We start from the raw sequence: 22,850 nt of genomic DNA, 5'->3' as shown, positions 1-22,850 counted from the left end.
AATAAAGTGGAAAAACCAGAAGCTGCTGGCTTGTCCTGCCACCTAGTGGCGATGAGAGGCTGGTGGCTGCTTTTAGAGACCATGAGAAATATGAACATTGTGACCCTGAATACTAGCAAACTGCATGATCTACTACTGCAGTTTTTTAGAGAAACTGTGTCAAAGATATATTGGCTCATCCCTAATTTTAATATTGAGACTGTTAGCTTGTTGTGGTGTTGTGCTGGATTGCATTGTATTGGGGGATGCTTGTATTGATCTTCCCTACGTACAGAAATGGGGAACCGAATATTGGAAACAGAAACCAGATAAACTATGTCGTTTTTAGTTGCTTTAATTTTTGGGCCCGTGTCATTTATATCATCTCTGTGATTCATCACTGGGAAGTTCCAGTTGGCTGAAGCAGTAACCCATCCCTGCCACTTACATGCGTGTGCAGCAAAAAGTTACAGTTAAAAGAGGACACAGACGACATGTAATGTTGAGATTAGGCACATTAGGCACACAACAAGCAAACTAAGATAACACTGAAGAAAAAGTTACTGCTTGTTTATCTGTTTATTATTGGCAATAAAATGATTTGTCCAGTTTATGTATTGCCAACAGCATGTTGTTTGCGTTCACATTCTGAGACAATCCATTAAAGAGGCATGTACATGAGTTAAATCAGCACAATAATGTGTGTAAAATATGTGTATTTATTTATCATTCTGCAGTCACACAGATAGTAGCGAAAATGTAGTGCTGTAGAACAGGTGTCAGTTTGTTTTTTTTGTTGTTTGTTTGTTTTTTTGTTTTTTTGTTTGTTTTAATCACGGATCTGTGTACTTACACATAGCAACACCTGCTGCAATGAGTCACGCCTACATGTGAAATGATTACATGTATATGAAATAAAATATGGTTAGAAAGAATCTAATACAGTATACAGCTGTATTAACATTGTGGATATCCAATGTCAACCTCACAATATAGTACCACTATCTGCTTAAAATGCAGCTGGTTCTCAGAGAAACAACAGAGGATTTGTCAAAAACAATTTTAATCTGGAACGCCACATTCACTCATGTTGAAAATACAACTTAGTAGTATTTCTGCAGGCTGCAGCTCATCGAAAGAGCCCCTACCCATATTTATATCATGCAACAAACACGCCAACATGGTGCAGAGTATTATAATTAAAACTTTCGATCTCCCATTTGGCACCGAAAATAAAGCATAAATGAATCTTTATCACATGGAGGACCAGAATAAATATTCAGAACAGACATGGAAATAATGCCAACAATAATGATTTTGAACCCTTCATGGGCCAAAAACTCATTTTGAAAAGCATGACTGAAAAAAAAAAACAGATTTTCACATAGGTATTTAATTATTTGCCATGTATCTGAATTGTAATTATGCTTTTACTCTGCAAAAAACATCAATTTACTAGAATGATAAATGGGAATCTTTATGAATAATACACTAAAATTATACATAATAAACCATCAGAATGAATCATCAGAATGAAATTTGAAAAATATTCAAAATATAGTGGTGATGGACCATACAAAATGCGGAACCCCCCTTTTAAGAAAGGAATGGAAAGCATTGAAATAAATGAAATGACCTCACCAGAACCTTTGGTTTGTTTGATTTTTTTGATGGATCTTCAGCAGATCTTTCCTCCACATACTGACTCTCTGACCAGCAAAACGTAAGTTAACACAGATGCGTGCAGATGGTGGTAGAATCTGCATTATTGTTTGAATAGACACTGAGCAGAAGATTTTATTATTTAAAACTGCCGGTTGAGCTAAAATAACCTGATCTTTAGCTATGATAGCTGCGTGGCTCTAGCGATTGACAATGTTGGTCTGTCTGTGGGTCAGTCCACCTCTTTGGTGCAGACTGAAATATCAGGAACGAACCGACCTTTATATATATAACAGGAAAGGTCCGTTTGTTCCTTTGTCTCTGTAATATGAAAACTTGTCTTGATAGTTGTGTTTTGCCAATGCACCTAGTCTTTGACACTGGCAGTAGAGATACATTAGTTATTTTCTACAAAAAAAAGTTAAGGTACTAATAAGTACAAACAAACAGCAAATAAGCAATGGTGACATGATAAAATGCACTGTAAAATAATATACAAATTACTGCAACTTGTGGTCTATATGAAGGCACTAATCAACATAGCTTATTTAGGATACTGGGAAAGACAAATTGACAAAGACCGGACCCATATAAAATTTGAATGCAGTCTATTGTACTATTCCGGAAAAATGTTATATTAAATCCTCTCCAGTTTCAAAAGGCAATGTAATAGATATAGATTAATTCCTCAACTATGACTTGTGAAAAGTAGTTATGCCATAAAAATAAAAAATAAAAAAATTGGAATTGGTGAACAAATTTACGAATCTTATTTAAAATTTTATTCGTAGCAGATTTACATTTCCAGGTGCTGTGCATACTGCTTGGTCATGTGTTCCAACAATACAGCAGTGTTTGCTGGTGGGAAGCCAGTGAGGGATCAAGGTTGCATGTCTGTCTCTCTCCCAGCATTTCAAAGAAAAAAAAGAAAATCCTTTGCACGTTTCAAAACAATGACTCCATCATTTCCCTTTTTTAACACGAACTGGACATATTACAGATGGGTCATCCTTCTTGTGCACAATGTATTCACATGCCTCAAGGTCCAACACTGCCACACAGTCATCCGGGAAGACGGTAGGGCTGAAGAAGCTGCAATCATAGAGTTATCAGTTGAATATGTACATAGTGATGAATTGCTTTCATTTCATGCTTTCATTTTCCTTTTTCTTTTTGTTTTCTTTTATCTGAGCTCATCGTTGCTGTATCACAATGAGCATTTGACAGTGATGGCAGAGCATATAGCAGCAAAGCTAGAGCCAAACATGTGGATCCTAAAACAATACTCACATCCACAGTTATACAGTTATTTATGGCTGTAATCATTCCTCCTATCCATTCTGGCCGTGAGATCCCCTCATGTTAGGAAGGGATCGAATGTGATGCCAGTGTAAGACATGGGGTAGTAAAGTTTACTATAATAATTTTCTGGACTGTTTCTTGGTTGAGTTCAGTCACTGCTCCCCACCAAGAAACAGGCAGATTTTATTACCTTTGGATAGAGACAGGCTACCTGTTCGCTCTCACGTTTAATTCCCATTTTATGAAAGTACAATCAAGGAAATTTCAACCGGGAATCAACATTTAAACCTTAACGCTTGTTGTGTGAGGTCAAAATGAAGGAAAAATCTATGTATTACAATGAGTACTCAAATAGGAAATTACTTTAAAATTTCTTCTTAATGATGAGTTATAATTTTATATGTGCACAGTCAGGAGCAGCCATGTTCCTGTAAGATGCCTTTGTCTCACAGAAACATCTATCAGTTAGTTGAATTAGAAAAACCAACATTGTTCATGAAAGACACTAAAATGAAATAAGTTAACATCTATCTTATTTTAGAACAAAACTCAATTGCACAATAATCTGTAATAACCCCTTGCCTTTAAATTCAGAAAAACAGCTACCAACAATTGTAGCCCCAAACTACTTAAGTTACAACAGTAAAAACTCACCATGGTGATATCAGACTTGTCAGATTTGTATGAATGTCATCTAGAATAGACTGTAATTTTAAGGAAAGTCTATCTGAGCGTACAGAAACCTTTGGCATTAAACAAGAGGAAGGGGTAGTCTGCCCTATTTGTAACTTCCAGTAAGTTAGGATGAAAATAGATGAGCCACTATAGGTCGTCTAAGGACTGACTATCAATTGACTGGATTGATTTGCCACATTATATCAAACACAATGATTTTATCTTCAAAATACAGAAAAAATGAAAGATCTTATTATCTTAGGTTTAAATAACATGATATGAAAAAACTCTACAGTCTTTGGTAAAATGTTAGACATATTATTTTTAGCCACGCTAGTTGAATGGCAATGTCAGCCTGTTGGTTGGTCAGTTGGTCAACCACTTTGGTCTGGATTGAAACAACTCAACAGCTTTGTGATGGAATGCCAAGAAATTTTGTACAGATATTCAAGCACCCCAATAGATTAATCCTAAGGACTTTTTGGTTCTTGACTTTGGTGATCTCCTGATTTTTCCTCAATTTGTGGTTTTGAGGGAAATATATTGACAACTAATGGATGGTCATCATGATCATCAGGTTAAATTTTCAGTTTGTCCTATACTTTGTTATGACTTAATACCTAATTCCCCCATTACCTTCCCATCAGGCCCAGATGTGCTTTGCGTTTAGTTCTAATTAGCAAATGTTAGCATGCAAACACGCAACACTAAAATTGTGGACATGGTAAACATTATGCATGCTAAACATCAGCATGTTAGCATTGTAAGGGTCAGCATTTTGCCATTTTGGTATTACCATTTGGCTGAGAACAACATTGTGCCCCAGCTGCTAGCATGGTTGCAAAATCTTATTTGATTTAAATATGCAGAGCTCCACAGCCTTGCATGCTGGCTTATTTCGTTCAACATGAGACAATGAAACTTACAAGGTTAGATGAAATTCTAGCTTGTGTTCAAGATTCACCACTGCAACAAATGTAATACATTTTGTCTGTGTTGGATCCACATATTCTGATTTTTTTTAAAACTCTTGGCCCGCAACACCAGTGAGATGTGTTTGTGACTTAGGCAACAACAACATGAGTATTAAGTTCAACTAGTTTTTCTATATTACCTGTGGGTAATTTCTGGTTTAAATAGTGTGCAAACACAAATACAAGTTAGTTTTCTAACTGAGTTAAAGGGGTACTCCAGCAATTTACACTTAGGTAATTTTGCCTCTGTACACCACCACAGTGGATTTGAAATTAGGCTACCAATGAGGCCACCAAAATGTGATTGAAGCTTAGACCTGCAGCTTGAATTCTAGGTTTTTCAGAAATATTGCATTAACCATTTAGGAAATATAGCCATTTTTATATGTAGTCCCTCATTTTCAGAGGCTCAATGTAATTGGACAAATTGCCTACAATCAGTTTCATGTCTAGGTGTGGTGAGTTCCCTTGTTATTTCATGACAAATTAAGCAGATAAAAGGTCTGAAGTTGATTTCAAGCGTTGGATTTGCAGTTTTGTAGCTGTTCATGGGAACTCTCAACATCCAAAGATGTGTCAACGCAAATGAAGGAGGCCATTATTAGGTTGAAAAAACAAAACAAACCTATCAGACAGATTGCAGAAACTTTAGGAATGGCCATATCAACAATTTGGTACATTCTTAAAAAGAGGGAATGCACTTGTGAGCTCAGCAACACAAAAAGGCCTGGAAGACCACGGAAGACAACTGAGGTGGATGATCGCAGAATTCTTTCCCTGGTGAAGAAAAACCCTTCACAACATCTAGAAACATCCAGAAAGGCCAGATTAGACTTTGCCAGAAAAAATCTAAAAAAAAGCCTGCCCAGGTCTGGAACAAGATTCTTTGGACGGATGAAACCAAGATTAACTTGTACCAGAATGATGGGAAGAGAACAGTATGGAGAAGGAAAGGAATCATGACCCAAAAGCATACCAGATCATCTGTGAAACATGGTGCAGGCAGTCTTATGCATGAGCATGTATGGTCGCCAGAGGAACTGGTTCACTGGTGTTTATGGTTGATGTGACTGCTGATAGAAGTAGCGGGATGAATTCTGAAGAGTATGGGGCTCTACTATCTGCTCAGATTCAGCCAAATGCTGCAAAACTGATACAGCGATACTTCACAATAAAGATGGACATGACCCAAAAATAATGTGAAAGCAACCCAAGAGCTTTTCTAGGCAAATAAATTGAATATTCTTCTATTGCCAAGTCAGTTAGCTGACGTCAACCCAACTGAGCATGCTTTTCACTTCCTGAACACAAAAATGAGGGCAGAAAGACCCGTAAACAAGCAGCAACTGAGGGCGGCTGCAGTAAAGGCCCGGCAAAGCATCTGAAAATGAGGGACTATGTATAATTCCTAAACAGTTAATGTTATATTTTTGCTTACCCCCGTTATGAATTGTCATAGGATATTTGGACTTAAGAGTCTCTGATATGGATGTGGCTCCAAAAACACTGGAGTCCGCATTTTCCACAATGCAACTCAATAGTGTATTTTGTTAGGCTGCCCCAGCCTCCTAACTGCCCACATCTTTCAAACCCCACACCTCTACTTTATAATGCAGGCATTCTCTTATAAAATTTACGTCTCAAGCCCAAACTGACATAACCCAGAAGACATTATACAACTGTAAACACAGCCAGAGTAGTACTCCTCTTGCCGAGTAAGCGGTCTTTATGTGTAAAACTGGTGGAGTGCCCCTTTAACGTGGTTTGTGTTTTTCTGTTTTTGAAATTCTCTTTTTTCTCGTACAAACAAATTCAAGCAAAAAGGAGAATAAGACATGAATTATTTATTTATTTATTTTAAATTTTAGACCATTTAGCCCATTGAAAACATTGACTGTATCACTTTCCTACACTGGAAAAAACTAGACAGCGGACTGCTGGGTTGTCCTTCTTGTGCACTATGTATTCACATGTCTGTGAGTCAAACACTGAAACACAGTCGTCAGGGATCTGCCTCGGGGTGGAAAATCTGCAATCCCACAGTAAACACACACTGTGTAAATGTGGGGACAAATTATTTTTATTTCTATATAAACACTGTAATGTTGTGATCTCTATACTTACGAATCACAACATCCACTGCAAGTACAGTCCAAACAATTACTGTTTCTCCATGTAGATCCTACTGCATGCCATGTCTTATCCACTTCGTCCAGACAATGTGTCAAGCCTATAGGTGGAAAGAAAAAGTGGTAAGTCTCTCAGTATAGTCATAATGTGGCATCGTGGGTGATTTTTTTATATTCTTCTAGTGAAGAAAACTTGTGTGTGTATATACCATAAATATAGCCCATTGTATGTCAGTGTATGTGTGTGTTTTTCCTTTCTTTTACCAGGTTCCACTCGCTTTACGTAGCAAGCAGCATTTGACAGTGACAGTAGACTGGATAGCAGCACAGCCAGAGCCAAATATTTCTTCACAGGAAAACATAAAGAAATATAATAGTTTTGACGTTTGATCCAACCATGCTAAAATCGATATGTGTATATAACAGCATGCATTTGGCGAAAGACAGGGAAAGCGCTGTGGATTGTTAAACAGTATCTCCATTATTGAAATAACTTTATCCAGTCAAGAACTTTGAAACTATTAAAACTTACCATTGTGGCAGTCAAACTTGTCAGATTTGAAAGGTGTTCAGGTAATAGGTAAAATATATTGTAGTTTTGAGGACTTTCTCTTTTAAATAGTGTGTCTGCAACCTTTGGAATTAAATAAGGAGAGGGAAGGAGTGGTCAGTTTACTGGAAGAGGTCACCACCTATTGTGCAAGTCTTAACAGAAAAAACAAGAAATCGAACACAGTGCACATCAAAGACAAAGTCAGTTTAATATAGTTCAGGTTGCATATGTGGAGCTGAGGTCGTGTGTTTAAACAAAGGCCCTAGGACAAAGGTCCTCAGAGGGGGCCTTGCAGTCAGAAAGGTGAGGTAATGCTTTGGACTTAAAGCCATATGTTAGTGACGTTTTTCAGGAAAACAACTGCCTCATTTAAGAGTTGGCGGTCAAGGCTGATTTTCAGAGTGGTTCATTGGCTTCACACCCTCTCACGAGCAGACCTGAAGGTGCTTGACTTGATGCTGTACTTCTTTGTAATAAACCTTTATATGCCATCAAGACGGTGTCAGCGGAGTCTCCTTCACCCTCTTCACATCATCCTCACAATCTAATAAACTACAGTGACATTTCATGTTTTGCCCAATTTCTTTTTTCATTATCTCTGAAATCAAGTTAATTTTTTTTCAAAGCAAACATTTCAATGTTTGCTTTACGAAACTGCTTTTGAAACATGTATGAAATTTTTATCAGCTCCTTGAACAAACTATGACTATCTCAAACCTGGCAAATTAACAAACGAACAAACAAACAACATTATTTTAAATAGATATATCTGAAAATACAAAAAATATATAATCTTCTTTCAATTTCTGATGTATGAAGCAAAAATACTTGGCTCTATGATTTTTTACTAGGCTTAACTACATAAATTACCAACTAAGTAACAAACAAAGTCAGTAAAGTAAAAAACGAAATTTTAAATTGTGCATTAAAACAGCAATGCACTTACGAATGAGGAAATTCAAATGCCTCAGGCTCATTAACGTAATTACCATGGGGTATTTTTGTTGAGGGAGTAAATGATCCAGATCCATCCTGCCGAGATCCAGTCCAGTTTTTGCGTCACTCACTGACGCGCCACAAATGAGGTTGCCAGGTCGGTTGGAATACAGCTCTGACTGTCCTATTTGTTTTTAGTGCCCAGAAGGAGGGGGATGTCAGCATAACATGGCAACAAATCACATAACAAAAGGAAGCGAGGCTTACACGCAGTAAATGTTTGCGTTCTATATAACCTGTAAACTCACTAAGAATTACGCCCTACTTTTGTCTCTCTTTTCTCAAAAGAAGAGTTTAAACCGTCCCAATGAAGACGGAGTAACAGGGCGAAAAGGTGAGCAGCAGAACACAGCGATAGCGCCAATAGGTTAGCTTTCAGCTTGCTATGCTAATGTTAGCATTGTAGGCCAGCCGTCAGTCGCTTTACATAGCCTTAAAATTAATTATAAGTGGTAAGCTTTTAGTTACGTAAATTATTCTGTCTATTTAACTGGTTTGTTAATGTTTGATTCAAAAGATATATTCGACCTCAAACAGGTCAATGATATTATATAAGCTAACAATATCCAGTACAAGGCAGTAATGGGCGGTGCTCACTGTGGACAAAGCACCTGCGGAACGTCAGTCTAGTGATTTTTTTTAAATCGAATAATATGCCACTTATTTGCTCGTTAAATCGATTAGTCCTTTAGTTTATAAAATTCAGAAATAAATTACTCAAATGATTAATCTATTTTCAAAATTGCTGCTGATTAACATTTCAGCTTCAGATTATTTACAACATAACAATTGCTGCTTAATAAATTCTCATAATTCTAAAGGAGTAAAGCTTCAGTTTAGTATCGCACTTACTTAAACTTGGTGGACTCGCAAAATATTCTCTTAGACTTTACAAAGCTCCTCCAGAGCCAATGAAGACATTATACATATGTTTTAAGGCTGCAATGAGTAGCTGATTAGACAGTCGAAAGAAAATTGTCAACTTTTCTTACAACTGATTGATTTAGCCATTTTTCAAGCAAAAACGTCAAAACTTTTCTGGTTTTCGCTTCTCAAATGTGAGAAGTTGCTGCTTTTCTTTGTCACTTATGATGGTTTATAATATATCTTTGAGTTTTAGGTTGATGGACTCTCAAATTACACAATTTCAAGATGTCACTTTGGGCTGTAGGAAGTTTGATTAGGCAGCTGACATTTCATAGTCTAAAGGAATAATTGGTTAATTGACAAAATAATCGTCAGGTTAATCAGTAAGGAAAATAATCATTTTGTTGCGGCACTAATGTTTTCACAGGCAGCATAGTAAATGTCATGATGAGTAAATTGTTCTTCGTGTGTAAAATCAACCATTAAGTTCCTTGGTGGAAAGCGAAGAAAGGAATTCATTGTTTTCTAAAATAAATCAATTTCACCCCCTCTTCCCCACCAGTTTGGCCTCAATTAACACGAGTTGTCGAGCCCTTCCCAGGGCCCTTTGGGGCCCAGGAAGACGATGCATCGTGGTGGGGATAAGGACTTCCAAATATCAGCACGAAAGATGGGCACATCCTTGCTTTTCCAGCTGTCAGCTCACGAAAGAGAGCTGGACTTGGTGTTTCTGGACCACAGCTATGCCAAGCCATGGAATGCTCACCCAGATGCCAGCAGCGCCCGGCCCACAAGGACACTGTTTGTTACCCCTCGTCGCCACCCTGAAGCCTTATCGTGAGTCAAAAAGCTCCTAATCATTAAATGTAACTTAACTACAGAAGATATCAGACTACAGTTTGGGATTGTCATCAGCCTCCTGCTGTTTCTAACTCTAGTAAAATGAATCCTCCCAATAATTAGTTTGATCATGAAACTATTTTTCTGCCTTGAAGTGACTATATATTTTTTCTTTGTTTGCAGAGACTCTGATTCTGTAATTGATGTGGAAATGGTCACACCAACACCTGTTCCTCTATACGATAACCATAAAGCTCTTAGTGTGATGAAGGAGTGTGAGCGACATGTCCTGTTTGCTCGCACTGTTGCTGAGAGCCCTCCACCCCCTGATGACTGGGAGGAACATTTAAACAAGTAATCAGACATCTGGAGCGATCCACTGTTCATTTAATATCTACTGTGATACTTAGACATTATTGACATTATTGTTTAAAGTATCTCGGATACATCACGTTGTTTTTAACATTGCTATTCTGTTTCAGGACTGGATGGTCAGTGGCCCAGAACAAACTGTTCAATAAAGTCCTTAAAGCTCTACAAGCTGAAAGACTTGCCCGTCTGGCCAATGAAAATGTAAGTTGTGCTCATTTTATATAGTGATTTTCTCAAGAGATAAAATTTAAGACATTATGCAAGTTTTTCAGGACCATTTGTGAGTGCTGGATTGCAACATTTCAACATTTATTGCTCTATTACATCACCAGTTTATTGCTCTATTACATCACCAGTTTATTGAACACAATGAACAATGAACATGAACAATGAACATGTAATTCTTAGCCTAGATCTGCTACAGTGTCAATGCTGTGTGCTCAAATTAGGGTCAATAAGATTTTGAGCTTGTAAAGGAATGTTCACAAATAATTACAAAGATTGTAGTTGTAAATCAACCTTTTGTAAATCTGTAAAATAAATCTGCATTGGAAATTCAAGTTTGTGCATGTTTAGAAAAGATTTGTATTTAAAAAAAGAATAAAAAAAAGACCAAATAAAATCAGTGGTGAGGTTGCAAATAGACACTGTGGGGGGGGGTGCTTTTGTGAACATCTGTGTACAGAGATAAAGCAGAAAACCAAGTGTAAAACTCAACGCTCAAAGATCCCACACTGTGTGTGACGGTGAAGCTACAAGTACAGATTTTGACTGTCTTTACATGTGACTCTTATTGGACAATGACAATCCAAAAAGCAAAGCAGAGTCCATTAAGAGAATGGATGGTTCCGTAGCCTGAAAGGTGTGGTAGATTTTCAAGATGGACGATGGCATGGGCGATTTTTGGGCCCATGTGGGTTTGCAAATATACAAAACACATTAAATGTCTACCATTATTTTCTACAGCATTATCAAATTTAATGAAACTCTCCTGGTTTATTTTTATATTATAGCTTCATCCTGTGAAATGTTTGCATTGTTGGCAAGGCAATACTCGTTTTCGAGTTTTGTATATTAAATTACAGTATGCATGTGAATAATTTTTAAGTATTCAATTGAAAATGATTGAAATACTATCGGGTCTCTTGTGTGATCTTGTTTCACTTAGGCTTCCAATGAGCCAATTTTGCGGAGGATAGCCGTGGACAAGTGTGCAAGGAAGGTGCGGCATGCATTAGCCAGTGTGAACTGGGACACCAAACTGACGCAGTGGTTACACACTACCATGATAGAATCCTTAAGCCTTGCTATGCTTGCTGCTTACCTGGATGTGCTGCAGACTCTCAAAAGCAAGGTATTATATCTGTAATTGAATTTGGAGTAAGAATTGGTGGATATTTTCTGTCAGATATGTGCTGCAGCATCTTTACAAGCTCTGGTATTCTTGATTCTTTATTACCCGTCTCTCTGTGTCTGGGAAGTTACCCTCGCTGATTGACAGAATGTTGCTGCCATCATCAAAGACTGGAGCTCCGAGTGCAGAGGCTCTGTCACTGCTGCTGAAACGGCCTTGGGACCCAGCTGTAGGAGTTCTGTCTCAAAACAAACCGGTAAAACTAAACCATTCACTCTCGGTTTCTAATAGAAAACATTATTATACAAGTATTTTACATTATGTTCTTCATGATCTGTAACAGTTAAAGACCAGATACCTGTCTGTTTTCTTACATGTTTCAGAGCAAGCTTCCTGGATCCCCACTTATCCTAATTGCACCATCAAGCCCAACCAATCCCGCCCTCTCTACCTCGCGGCGAATGAGATTCTGGCAGTCGCAGCTCTCCTGTCTAGGAAAGGTCTGAAGCATCACTCTTTAAATCTGTATCTGTTACCAAGAATGTAGTGTTTTGTTTTTGTTTTTTTTCCCCCAGGAAAGTGCTTATAACAGCTGTTTCTATGGCAGGTCATCCCAGTGCACACTCATGTTAACAGCGGTGCCAATATTGGCATTACCCAGTGTCTGGAGCACATGTTGGGTACTGTCCGGGCCAAGGTCATGGAGGTAGTTTGTTCTGTTTTTGATTTGGTAGACATGTGACTGTAGTTACAGTTTGATTGTGATTGTGTCTGTGAAATTCATGTAGATGAATGTGTTTTTTTTTTTTTTTTAAAATGTGCACATTATAGCTTCTATTGCATGGATGACAGCCACATACTGGCCAAATTAGTAAAACAGAATCTTGGATGTGAAAAATTAAATTATAATACATTGATGACTCCAAGCTGTGGCCTTACTAGATAACAGCATCTGCTTTCATCAGGTTGTGCTCAGGATAAAGTCACTGATGTGAAATAAATTCTTTCATTCTTTTTTTTTTTTTATTTTCTCAGTCCTTTCAGTGTACTTTCTTATTTTGTGTACATTATGAAAAGGCAGTGCTCAGTACATGCACATTAAACCACAATCTAATCTACTAGACGTTGTTTTTAAAATGTCTCTTATCAAAATTAATTGTACAAAAAATGATCTTGTCTCAGCAGTTTCTTTTAATACTTCACTGATCATGTCTGTGAAGGCAAAAAGGGAAAACATAGAGCCATGTAGAATACCGATTCTTTATTGTATTATGTTTGATTCTGTATGCGATATATCTACAGCTGTATTGATTATGTGTTATAAATTTAAATCCCAGGTTCACAGTCACTTCCCCCACAAACCCATTATTCTGGTTGGCTGGAACGCTGGTGCTCTTATCGCGTGTCACGTAAGACTACCTATACTACCTATATATATGTCTAATGTGACGCTAAATAGTTTTTTCACACATGAAAAAATTATTTGATACTGTTTAATTACAGGTATCCCTTATGGAGTATCTCACAGCTGCAGTGTGTCTTGGCTTCCCCCTGCTAACAGTCAATGGGCCAAGAGGGGTAAGACTTAAAGCATTACCTTCCATTGATATGCATTTATGTGGCTCCATGCCACTGACAACCGTTGCCGGAGGCATTATGTTTTTGGGTTGCCCCACCATCTGTCTGCCCGTCCCATTCTCCTGAACGTGATATCCCAGGAAAGGCTAGAGGGAATTTCTTCGAATTAGGCACAAATGTTCTCTTGGACTCAAGGATGAACTGATTAGAATTTGGTGGTCAAAGGTCAAGATCACTGTGACCTCACAAAACATGTTTTTGGGCATAAATCAAGAATTAATTATTTGCTGGAATCATACATGTCAATATAGTGATAACTTAAGTTCCACCAAAAAATATACTCAATACCTTAATTATTAAATTCCTAGAAAGTCTTCACTACATATGTTATGAGTCTGGACAGACATGGATGTAAACTGCAACCTTAATGGTTGGCGGAGGCATACAACTGAGAGCCGTTAATTCTAGTTCCTTTTTGTTAAACCTTGTGTTATTTCATTGTTTCATCTGAAAAAACAGAACTTTGGCCTGTACTCAGTAGTTGTGATGATTGTTGATGTCCTACTGGTTTGCAGGATGTAGATGACCCACTTCTGGACATGAAAACCCCAGTGTTATTTGTGGTTGGCCAGAATGCTCTGCAGTGTAGTATAGAAGGGATGGAGGAGTTCAGAGAGAAGCTGAGGGCAGACAACAGCATGGTGGTGGTGGGAGGAGCTGACGACAACCTCAGGTCAGTAATATTATACTCTTTCTACCAGAGTGTAAGGATTTTAATGTCATTCATTGGTAAAACTAAATGGTATCACTCCACAGAATCAATTCAGGAAAAATGAAATCAGAGGGGCTGACGCAGACCATGGTGGACCGTTGCATTCAGGTTGGTCCTTGTAACTGTAAAATACGAAATTAAACATTTTCTCTACCTTCTTTTTTTTTTTTTTAAACAAACAAAACATAGCCATGATGTTGACCTTTTTTCTTCTTCTTCCCTTACTGATCTGCAGGATGAGATAGCTGACTTCTTGTCAGGCGTCCTCACAAGGGCAGAGGGCCACAGTCATGGCCCAGGCGAGATGAGGGACCTGGACACAGAGAAGAAGAAAAGGCCTCGACGGGAGCTTCCCTTTGACATGGAGAGAGGACGACCTTCCTCCCCTGCGCTTAGAGTTCCCATCTCACCGTCGGGTTCAGAGGTTAGTTAACAGCAGCTACAATTGCCAAGATTTTTCAAAGGGTTTGAAGTGTCACTTACTTTTAGCCTTTAGCTGAACCACCAGGGCTGCATCTGATTATTATAATAGGAATACTAGGAAAATAAGTATTATTTCTAAGCTGAATACTAAATGACATAATAATGAATACAGCTGCATCACATCTAATCATTGCTTTGTGTGGTTTGTATCCCCAAAATTGGGAAGTATTAAACTAGCTTTCTGTTCTTGTATTTTCTTTTTTCTCAGGTACAAAAAAATACCACATCTGCCAGATAATGTAAAAATGTAATCTGCCAGACAGCTAAGTGTCAGTGTCGGCAAGTTTTGTTTTTGTTTTCTTTTGTTTTTTGTTTTGTTTTTTTTGTTTGTTTTTTTTATGACAGGTTTTCATTTCCTTCACTCGATAGAGTTAAGAAATTCTGGATTAAAGTCTTTTTGAGCGAGTGGCTTTAATACCTCTCTGCCATGCAAGCTCTATATCACTTAAAATGTCTCAGAAGCACTGGAAAATGATTTAAGAAAATGGGAAATATTTTTATTTATGTATTTATTTGTATATGTCATTGTTTTTGTGACATTGGTTCATTGCACAGTGATGTAAATACGTCATATTCTTTGGTTTTCATTTATAATTATCTAAAATTTTGTATAACGCATTTGGGAGGAATTCTAATACACAGATCTTGTTTGGGCCGTTCAAATTAAAGCATCATATCTCATGAATACTAACAGCAATACAGTGGCAAGAAAAAAAATAAGTGAACCGTTTAGAATGACCTGATTTCCTTCACTAATTGGTCATAAAATGTGATCTGATCTTCATCTAAACCACAAGTATAGACAAACACAATGTGCTTAAGCTACTAACATGCAGAATATTATATTGTTTCATATCTTTAATGTACACAATCATTAAACCTTCAAAGTGCTGGTGAAAAAAGTAAGTGAACCTTTGGATTTAATAACTGGTCGAACCTCCTTTGGCAGCAATAACCTCAAACAAGTGCTTACAGTAGCGCTGGATCAGATCTGCACAACGGTCAAGAGGTATATTGGACCATTCTTCCTATAGAACTCCTTCAGCTCAGCCATATTCTTAGGATGTCTGGTGTGCACGGCTCATTTCACTCCATCTCTACTGGGTTAAGGTCTGGGCTCTGACTGGGCCACTCCAGAAGGTGGATCTTCTCTGTTTGCAGTCATTCTGTAGTAGATTTACTTTGATGTTTAGGGTCATTTTCCTCCTGAGTGACCCAACTTCTACCGAGCTTCAGCTGGCAGACAGTTTACCCTGACATTATCCTGTAAGATATCTTGATAAATTAGATAATTCATTTTACCTTCCATGATGGTGAGCTTTCCAGGTCCAGAAGTAGCAAAGCAGCCCCAAATCATGATGCTCCCTCCACCGTACTTCACTGTTGGGACAACGTTTTCATGTTGGTATGCAGTGCAATTTTTACACCCTACGTACGCGTGTTCTTCCCAAATAATTCAACCTTAGTTTTATCCGTCCACAAAACATTTTTCCAGTAGTTTTGTGGAGTGACAAGCTGCTGGCAAACTTCAGATGTGTAATGATGTGTGTTGTATGTTTTTGGGGTTTTTTTTTTTCCTTTTTTTTGGGCAGCAGTAGCTTCATTGTCCTGTTCTGCCATGGACACCATGCTCCATGCAACCATGCACCATGATTTTCTTATGGTAGACTCATCAACACAGATGTTAACCAGCTCCAGCGATTCCTCTAACCCTGTAGCTGTTACTCTGAGTTTCTTTTTTACCTTACTGATCGTTCTGCGTTGTGCCTTTGGAGTCATCTTGGGCACCCATTTCTAGGGAGAGTAGCCACAGAACTCAATCATTTCCATCTATAGACAGTTTGTCTGACTGTGAACTGATGAATATCTGAACTCTTTGACATTAGTTTGTTACCCTTTTCAGCTTGACTCAAATCAACAATTCTTGATCCTAAGTCTTCTGAAAACTCTTTTTGTGAGGCATGGTTCACATCAGCAGATGCTTCTTGTGAACACCACACTCAAAAGGTCAGAGTAGCTCTAGCCCATACCTCCAATTTGGTTTCACTGACTGGACTCCAGGTTTTAATAACTCCTGGCTCCAGTTAGCTTTTGTGGATGTCATTAGCCAAGGGGTTCACATACTTTTTCCAACCTACACTGAGTGTTTGAATGATGTATACAATATGGACAAGAACATTAGTTTTTTTTGTGTTATTAGTTAAAATTGATCGTGTTTGCTCATAATTGTTAATTAGATGATCTGAACATGAAAATGTAATATATTTTAAGACAAACTTATACATAAATGAAGGTAACTCCAAAGGGCTAACTTACTTTTTCTTGCCACTGTGGGTTTACACTTACAAATGTTCAATGACTGACACTAATAAATCATTACTCATCAGGTATTCTTCGCTCTTATGTCCTCAGGATCTGTCTAGTGTCTGTAGCAGTCCCACTTCAAGTCCCAAGCCCAAGACGTCTGGTCTGTCTCCAGCACAGAAGTCCAGTCTTATCACAGCTACGCAGCTCCTCAAGACACACATGCAGCGCTCTGGCACAGTACTCACTCACAAGCAGGCTCAAGGTTAGTTCACCACCACACTTCAACTCAAGATGCATTCAAAACACACCGAGCATTCACTTTCACGGCCACTAGTGCAGTGATCTTGGCATCTGCACGTACAAAGCACTCACATTCGCCCCACTTGTTTATGTAAACTCGTTAAATGAGTAATTCACCGAAATTTCTGCTGAATTTTGCAAAAACTGCGAGCTGAGCAGGTGGGGGTGGTATGTCAATGTGAAAATGATTGTAAATACATTTTTTAAGAGATTATCATGTCACGACATCTGATGGGGCAAGATGGAACGTGACTGAAATAATCTCCTCTCATCCTCTTGTCTCTTTTTCTTCCTACAACTTTCCTTTCTGGCTTTTTTTCCAATTCATTCCAGCTCAGTTTGCTGCTTTTATGAAACAAAACATGCTTGTGAGGAAAAATCTTCCTCCTGGCACCCCTCCTTGTATTTTTGGTAAGTGTCTATCCCTCTTCCTTTCTCTTTCCTCTATCTCTTTTCACTCTTTTCCTTGTTTCCGTTGCACTAATTTTATACGAATGTCGCATACTAAAATTCTGCACTACACTAATATACTCATTGGCATGCTTGGAATTCTACATTTCTTAAACTCAGAAAAGCACATTTTATATTGCTGAACACGTTTTAAAGCAGGTTTTATTTAAGAATCAAAATCAATGGTAGGTTTACAAAATGATAAAAAACCCAAGGTTGAAGTTCACTTCAGTGGTCTAGTGAATATCTGTGTTTTATGTGGGTGTTTGTGTGGTGCAGTGCCAGTGACCAGTGATCAGATGGAGGGCCTTGACAGAGATGAACTGAGGTCCCATGGCAAGAGGAGGCAGACACCTAGTCCCACGCCAAGTAAAGCCTCCAAGAGAGCAAAGATCAAGGTGACCATTGTTTCCCAAAGCGAGTCAGCAGGGGGCGCCATCAGCCCTGCTGCACAAGAAGGTACAAAAACTGGTGTCCTTACTTCATTACTTACACATGAGACTTGAAAATCACTACTTTATTATATACTTTGGAGGATTAATTCTGTTTTCTTTAAATGTTGAGAAAACCTGTCTGGGCTTTTTTATTAGCTTGAGCCAACAAATACTGTCCTTTGTCTTGTGGATTGAAAAAATCAGTAGTGGGCATGGTATGGGAAAAATCTGAAGTTTCGAGCAGCTTACCTTCATACAGATCTCTAGATGGAATGATGATGAGAGAAACATATAAAGTGAAAGTAGGACTTTACAAAACCAAAAATTCTTGAAAAAGTATGGTACCTGTAATGCATGGCTATCCTTGTGCTTGGTAATTGTTGGTGGGCTTTGGCCTTTTTCCAAAGGCAATAATTTGAAGAATATTTTCCCCAGGTTAAATATTTGACTCTCTTGATATTCTCCTCTTTCCATGCAGTGGGTGTCTCTGGGAAGCCCTTAACAGTGACAGTGGGACAGACTGTGACTGGAGCCAAGGAGCTCTCTGGACTTCTTATAGGCCAGCGGTAAGCTAGCTAGCCTTGCTACACACAGCCACATTCAGTGTAGAGCACTTAAACCCCTAACCATGCCTCCACCCCCCGACCCTATTGGACAAAAGTTTGTCTGGTGCAGAGGGATTGATGAGTGGTGAACTCAGTTTGGGAGCTGAGTGTTGGCCAAACAGCACTTGCTGGGGTAGATCCTGAGTAGATTGGTGGTTATGTGTGTCACTGCAGGTCTGGTAGTCTCTCAGAGGTGTCTGGTGCCCTGTCCCCAGGCTCCAGCTCATTCAACAGCGTGCAGCCTTGCATGGTGTCAGGGTCCTCCACACCAGTCCAGGCGCAAGCTCCGGCTACTGCCCAAGGTATCTCTGTCCTGTCCTGCCCTGCACGCCTGTTTGCACTCTCAACTGTGCAGCTCATCTCAGCGCAGTAGCCTCAACACACAGTGCAGTTTTAACCGCTTTGTAGAGTGAGATTAAAGTTTTGAACACTGGATGACAACAGTGTGTGAGGACAACATAATTACGCAAACATTATCATTGATCACCTCTTGCACCATTGCTGTCTGTCGCTGTCCCAAACCTTACCCTTTGGACATGACTTTTGTGTGTGTGTGTGTCTATCTAGTTTAGGCCTGTGGGGGGATTGGGTGGGAGCAATTTTTAAAAGCAGGATTTTTTGTTAATATTTCCTTGGCCTTTATCACCCAAATTTCAGCTTCATTGATTGATTGTCTTTGTGTTTGTGTACAGCGCCTTCCGCCAGCAGTCTGCTACAAGGCCTAAGTTTCAGTCTTCAGGAGATCATCACCAAAGCTCCTAGCCTGCCCTCCACAGCAGCCAACACAGGCAGCACCCAGGTAGCTCTTGATTACATTGTTTCATTACATAAACGTTTGAAGGACCGTAATGAAAGTTTTGCTTGTCTAAAGTCCATTCACTCTGAATCAACTATACTGCCAACCATTTGTAGTTAGTTGGCCAAATTCTATTGTAATATATTAGGTAAAACTAATACAACAGTCCTGCAATAAAATCCTACCCGCATGAAGGTTATGATGCCAAGTTTTCTTTTAACTGTTTTTTCTTTCTTAATGGTGTAGCTTGTGGTGCTGTTGAATTGTGTTGTTATACCGAGTGTGTTTCAAATATTTTGTCCACTCAATTTATATCAGTAGGGGTTGCCTAAATTTTAAAAACACATTATAGTTTGATCTTAGTGTACCTAATGAAATGGCAACTGAATGTCAATTGTACATACAATAGGAAAATGTGCAGACTGTGTAACAAAACCTCACTGATGGGAATAAAAAGATCGAATCCCGTCTCAGTGTGTTTTGTTGGACTTGTATGAGGAAACCTAGAACTAAATGTCTTGTCTTCTCCCCCTCCACCCTCAGGCAGTTTGTGGGAAATCCCAGGGTCAGGTCCTGAGCTCCGTCGGTACCAGCAGCAGTACTCTGCTCCGGGCGGTGCCTGTGGTCACCACAGGAGGATTGGCTAAAACCACTGCCATCCACCAGCTGCTCACCAATGGCGGGCTGGCCAAACTTGCCAGTAGCTTACCCGGCTTGGCGCACATCACCAATCAGACCACTGGTATGTCTCGAACTGCCAAAACACGACGGCCACGTTGAATGCCCAGGGTTCGTTCATCCTTTGTTTTGGAAACACTAGATCAGGACGTCTGTAGGCCAGGGAGGATTGTCGCAGTAATGGATCGTAGAGGACAGCTCTGTCGACGTGTGTGTAGATAGTTTGCCTGGAAGAGCCTGACTGTTTTAAGGTTTGTGGAGTCAGATGTGCAGCTATACAGTATCTGAGGGCAGATCAGGGGCATAGAACATGTTTTGTGTTCATGTTTAGAAAGAACCTTATGGGAAATGTCAAATTTGAGTTCCCAGCTTTTTTGACAGATAATGTTTTTGTAGAAATGGATGCAAATGTAAAATATAAATGTATGAAACCATTTTATACAGAAGAATTGTGAGTTAAGTTAAAACCAGTGTTGGTAAGGTTGACCATACTGCTTTTGTATGTCAGATTTGTTTGTTAGAGTTATCATTTCATGTTTGGGTTTATTTTGTTTGCCTCTTCACGTGGTAACATTTTGGAAACCCTTCCATTAAATCACCTGCTTATGATATCCATAAAGATGAGTGCTGACCTCTTACAGAGAAGTGTTGAAAAGCAATAACAGTATTATTATATGGCATTACCCAAGCTCTGTTATTGTTGTTACAATAAAGACTGAAATCAAACTCATGTTTTCATTGCTCCTGATTTTTTTGTTGGTTTTCTTTTAGTGTGAATCCGTTGTATTTCTTACCCCTCTCACCCAACAAAACCTCCAAATTTGCTTTTACTTCTCATTCTGTTCATTGTCCAATGCTCTCCTATTGTTTTAATTTGCTGTACTAACCACAAAGCAAAAAATATCATTCTGATCACTTCCATGCCAACATTTTAGACAACTTTTGTGGCAAAGTAAAACGCTCAAGTCTATCTTAGTGTATTCTGGGGATTACAATGTCTTGTTGTTAGAGCTGAGTAGTTTTGTCTGTGTGTTGTCAGTAGGGCAGAAAGCCCCCACTTCTATAACGGTGACACTTCGAGGAGCGCAGCCAAGTAGACTGGGATCTCTCAGCCAAGTTGGTGAGGTTGTGACGCCAGCTCATACCAATGAGCCCAAGGTGTGTCTCATTTAAGTGTCTAACAGACACGTTTTATTTGCTTGCTTATTGTTATCTTATTTGGTAGCACATGTTGGTGTAATGAATAATTAAGTAGCTGCTCTATAGCGTTATCCTCCAATTACAAAAAGATGCTGCTCTTCTGACAATGTCCATCTGATTAGGCTAAAATTATATTTGTGCTATTACTGAAGATACCGTATGCACTCTGAAGTTGTCAGTCATAGAGCCAAATGAGTACTGTAAAGCATTTCTTTGTCCTTAAGACTTTAATATAAATAGGTTTATCATTACATTTTCTGGACTTTGAGTTGATTAATTTCTCTGTGCCCTTTTACAGCAGTGAAAATCTCAGCTCTCGGTTTCCACGTGGTGATACACCTCTGATGTAAGCTGGTGCTGTGCCAGAGGCATCTGGGAGCCACAGCCTGCTGAGGAGACTGTACCCTCCCTGTAATGATGTATACACCACCCCACAACCTGCAGAACACCTGCCTCACATCCTCCAGAGGGCTCCCCTGGCGAGATGGTTGGAAAAGGCTAGGCAGGCACTGTCAGTTGTGGCTAAGCCGCTACCATGCACAACCTCTTTGTACAGATGGGTAGTACTGGATCTGCTCACGCTGCAATGGTGCACTCAATGCTACAGTCTGTGTGCTCTTCTCTCACCTTTAACTTTATTGATCAAATTCTGACAGTCAGATATACAGCATGATGACATGTTATCCTCTAGGGGAGAAATTGTATCGTGAGGATAAACTGCAACTCCCTGGACTATAATACCACTGTAAAAGGACAGATGTGCAACTTTTGATGCTGACTATGAACCTAGAGTGCATCACAACTGAAAAAAAGAGATAGCAGTCTTTAGCTTTTTCTGAGTGTATATTAAGTTTAAATTCCTTTGACATCATCTCACTTCTAATACGTCTCATTTATCATTGGCCTAGATAAGTATGATTAACAGGAATGTCAGCTTGTGTGTGGAGCATTTTGATATCACAACTGGATATTTCTAAATATCCCCATTATTTGTGAGATAATTAAATTTGAATGTCAGACAATGCTTTGATATTATGTATCACAGTAATATCATTATTATAGTAATTTGTCACAATAGTTGCTTTTTATGTGGAGATTTTCTTTAACCATGACAAACATCTTCACTATATGATATGCCTAAAATGCCTAAACTACTGTGTATATTGACTTTTTTTTGTTTGAAACTGCCAAAGTAAAAAAACAAACAAAAAAAAACTGATTTGCCAGAAAACATTCAACTAATCTAAATATTTGGTTCTGTGTGTTCAACACTTGTCGTACTGAGCAAGCTGAGTAACTCCTCTTATTCAAAATACTATAATGAAGGAGATTACTCTCAAGCATGATAGTCATACTGCTGTGTTTACAGCAGCAGCATAAATACAGCCCACTCATCTCAGCAGACATCCTGTCTTAAATTCCACACATGGGCAGCATTCAGATAAGATAAAGAGAGGAGTGTATAGCTTTCCTCTCAGACGGGCCAGGTTTTGTATATAATAGGCGGGGACGGGATAACTGATCCCATTTAGACAAAGAACAAC

General features: G+C 38.8%; 2 protein-coding genes across 9 annotated transcripts; one reads left to right on the top strand and one right to left on the bottom strand.

Annotated features, from left to right (window-relative positions):
* Positions 1-1,044: 1,044 nt before the first annotated feature.
* LOC120805177 (beta-microseminoprotein) lies at positions 1,045-9,457 on the bottom strand. Of its 2 annotated transcripts, XM_040155130.1 has the most exons (6): positions 9,123-9,457; positions 8,264-8,394; positions 7,254-7,355; positions 6,986-7,067; positions 6,717-6,822; positions 1,045-2,733 (listed from the first exon to the last, which is right to left on the bottom strand). In XM_040155130.1, exons 2-6 carry the CDS (start codon positions 8,303-8,305, stop codon positions 2,604-2,606), a joined length of 462 nt encoding a protein of 153 aa, XP_040011064.1. In that variant the 5' UTR covers positions 8,306-8,394; positions 9,123-9,457; the 3' UTR covers positions 1,045-2,603. The 2 variants fall into 2 exon arrangements, with proteins under 2 accessions (XP_040011064.1, XP_040011062.1); XM_040155128.1 differs by lacking the exons at positions 1,045-2,733; positions 9,123-9,457 and adding an exon at positions 6,443-6,621 and having other exon boundaries at positions 8,264-8,449.
* On the top strand, positions 8,345-22,510 carry kansl3 (KAT8 regulatory NSL complex subunit 3). Of its 7 annotated transcripts, none has more exons than XM_040155122.1 (22): positions 8,345-8,604; positions 9,700-9,974; positions 10,161-10,331; positions 10,460-10,550; positions 11,518-11,703; positions 11,831-11,959; positions 12,087-12,203; positions 12,311-12,409; positions 13,041-13,112; positions 13,207-13,281; positions 13,857-14,014; positions 14,098-14,161; positions 14,289-14,477; positions 16,949-17,105; positions 17,477-17,554; positions 17,873-18,052; positions 18,506-18,593; positions 18,807-18,934; positions 19,325-19,431; positions 19,972-20,170; positions 21,149-21,264; positions 21,605-22,510. In XM_040155122.1, exons 2-22 carry the CDS (start codon positions 9,763-9,765, stop codon positions 21,608-21,610), a joined length of 2,622 nt encoding a protein of 873 aa, XP_040011056.1. In that variant the 5' UTR covers positions 8,345-8,604; positions 9,700-9,762; the 3' UTR covers positions 21,611-22,510. The 7 variants fall into 7 exon arrangements, with proteins under 7 accessions (XP_040011056.1, XP_040011055.1, XP_040011059.1 ...); XM_040155121.1 differs by having other exon boundaries at positions 21,146-21,264; XM_040155127.1 differs by lacking the exon at positions 17,477-17,554 and having other exon boundaries at positions 8,348-8,604; positions 21,605-22,508.
* Positions 22,511-22,850: the final 340 nt, after the last annotated feature.

This window comes from Xiphias gladius, chromosome 19 (genome assembly GCF_016859285.1).
Source record: "Xiphias gladius isolate SHS-SW01 ecotype Sanya breed wild chromosome 19, ASM1685928v1, whole genome shotgun sequence".
NCBI lineage: Eukaryota > Metazoa > Chordata > Actinopteri > Istiophoriformes > Xiphiidae > Xiphias > Xiphias gladius.
The sequence above is the reverse complement of the archived record's forward strand: the minus strand, read 5'-3'. Positions and strand labels throughout refer to the sequence as shown.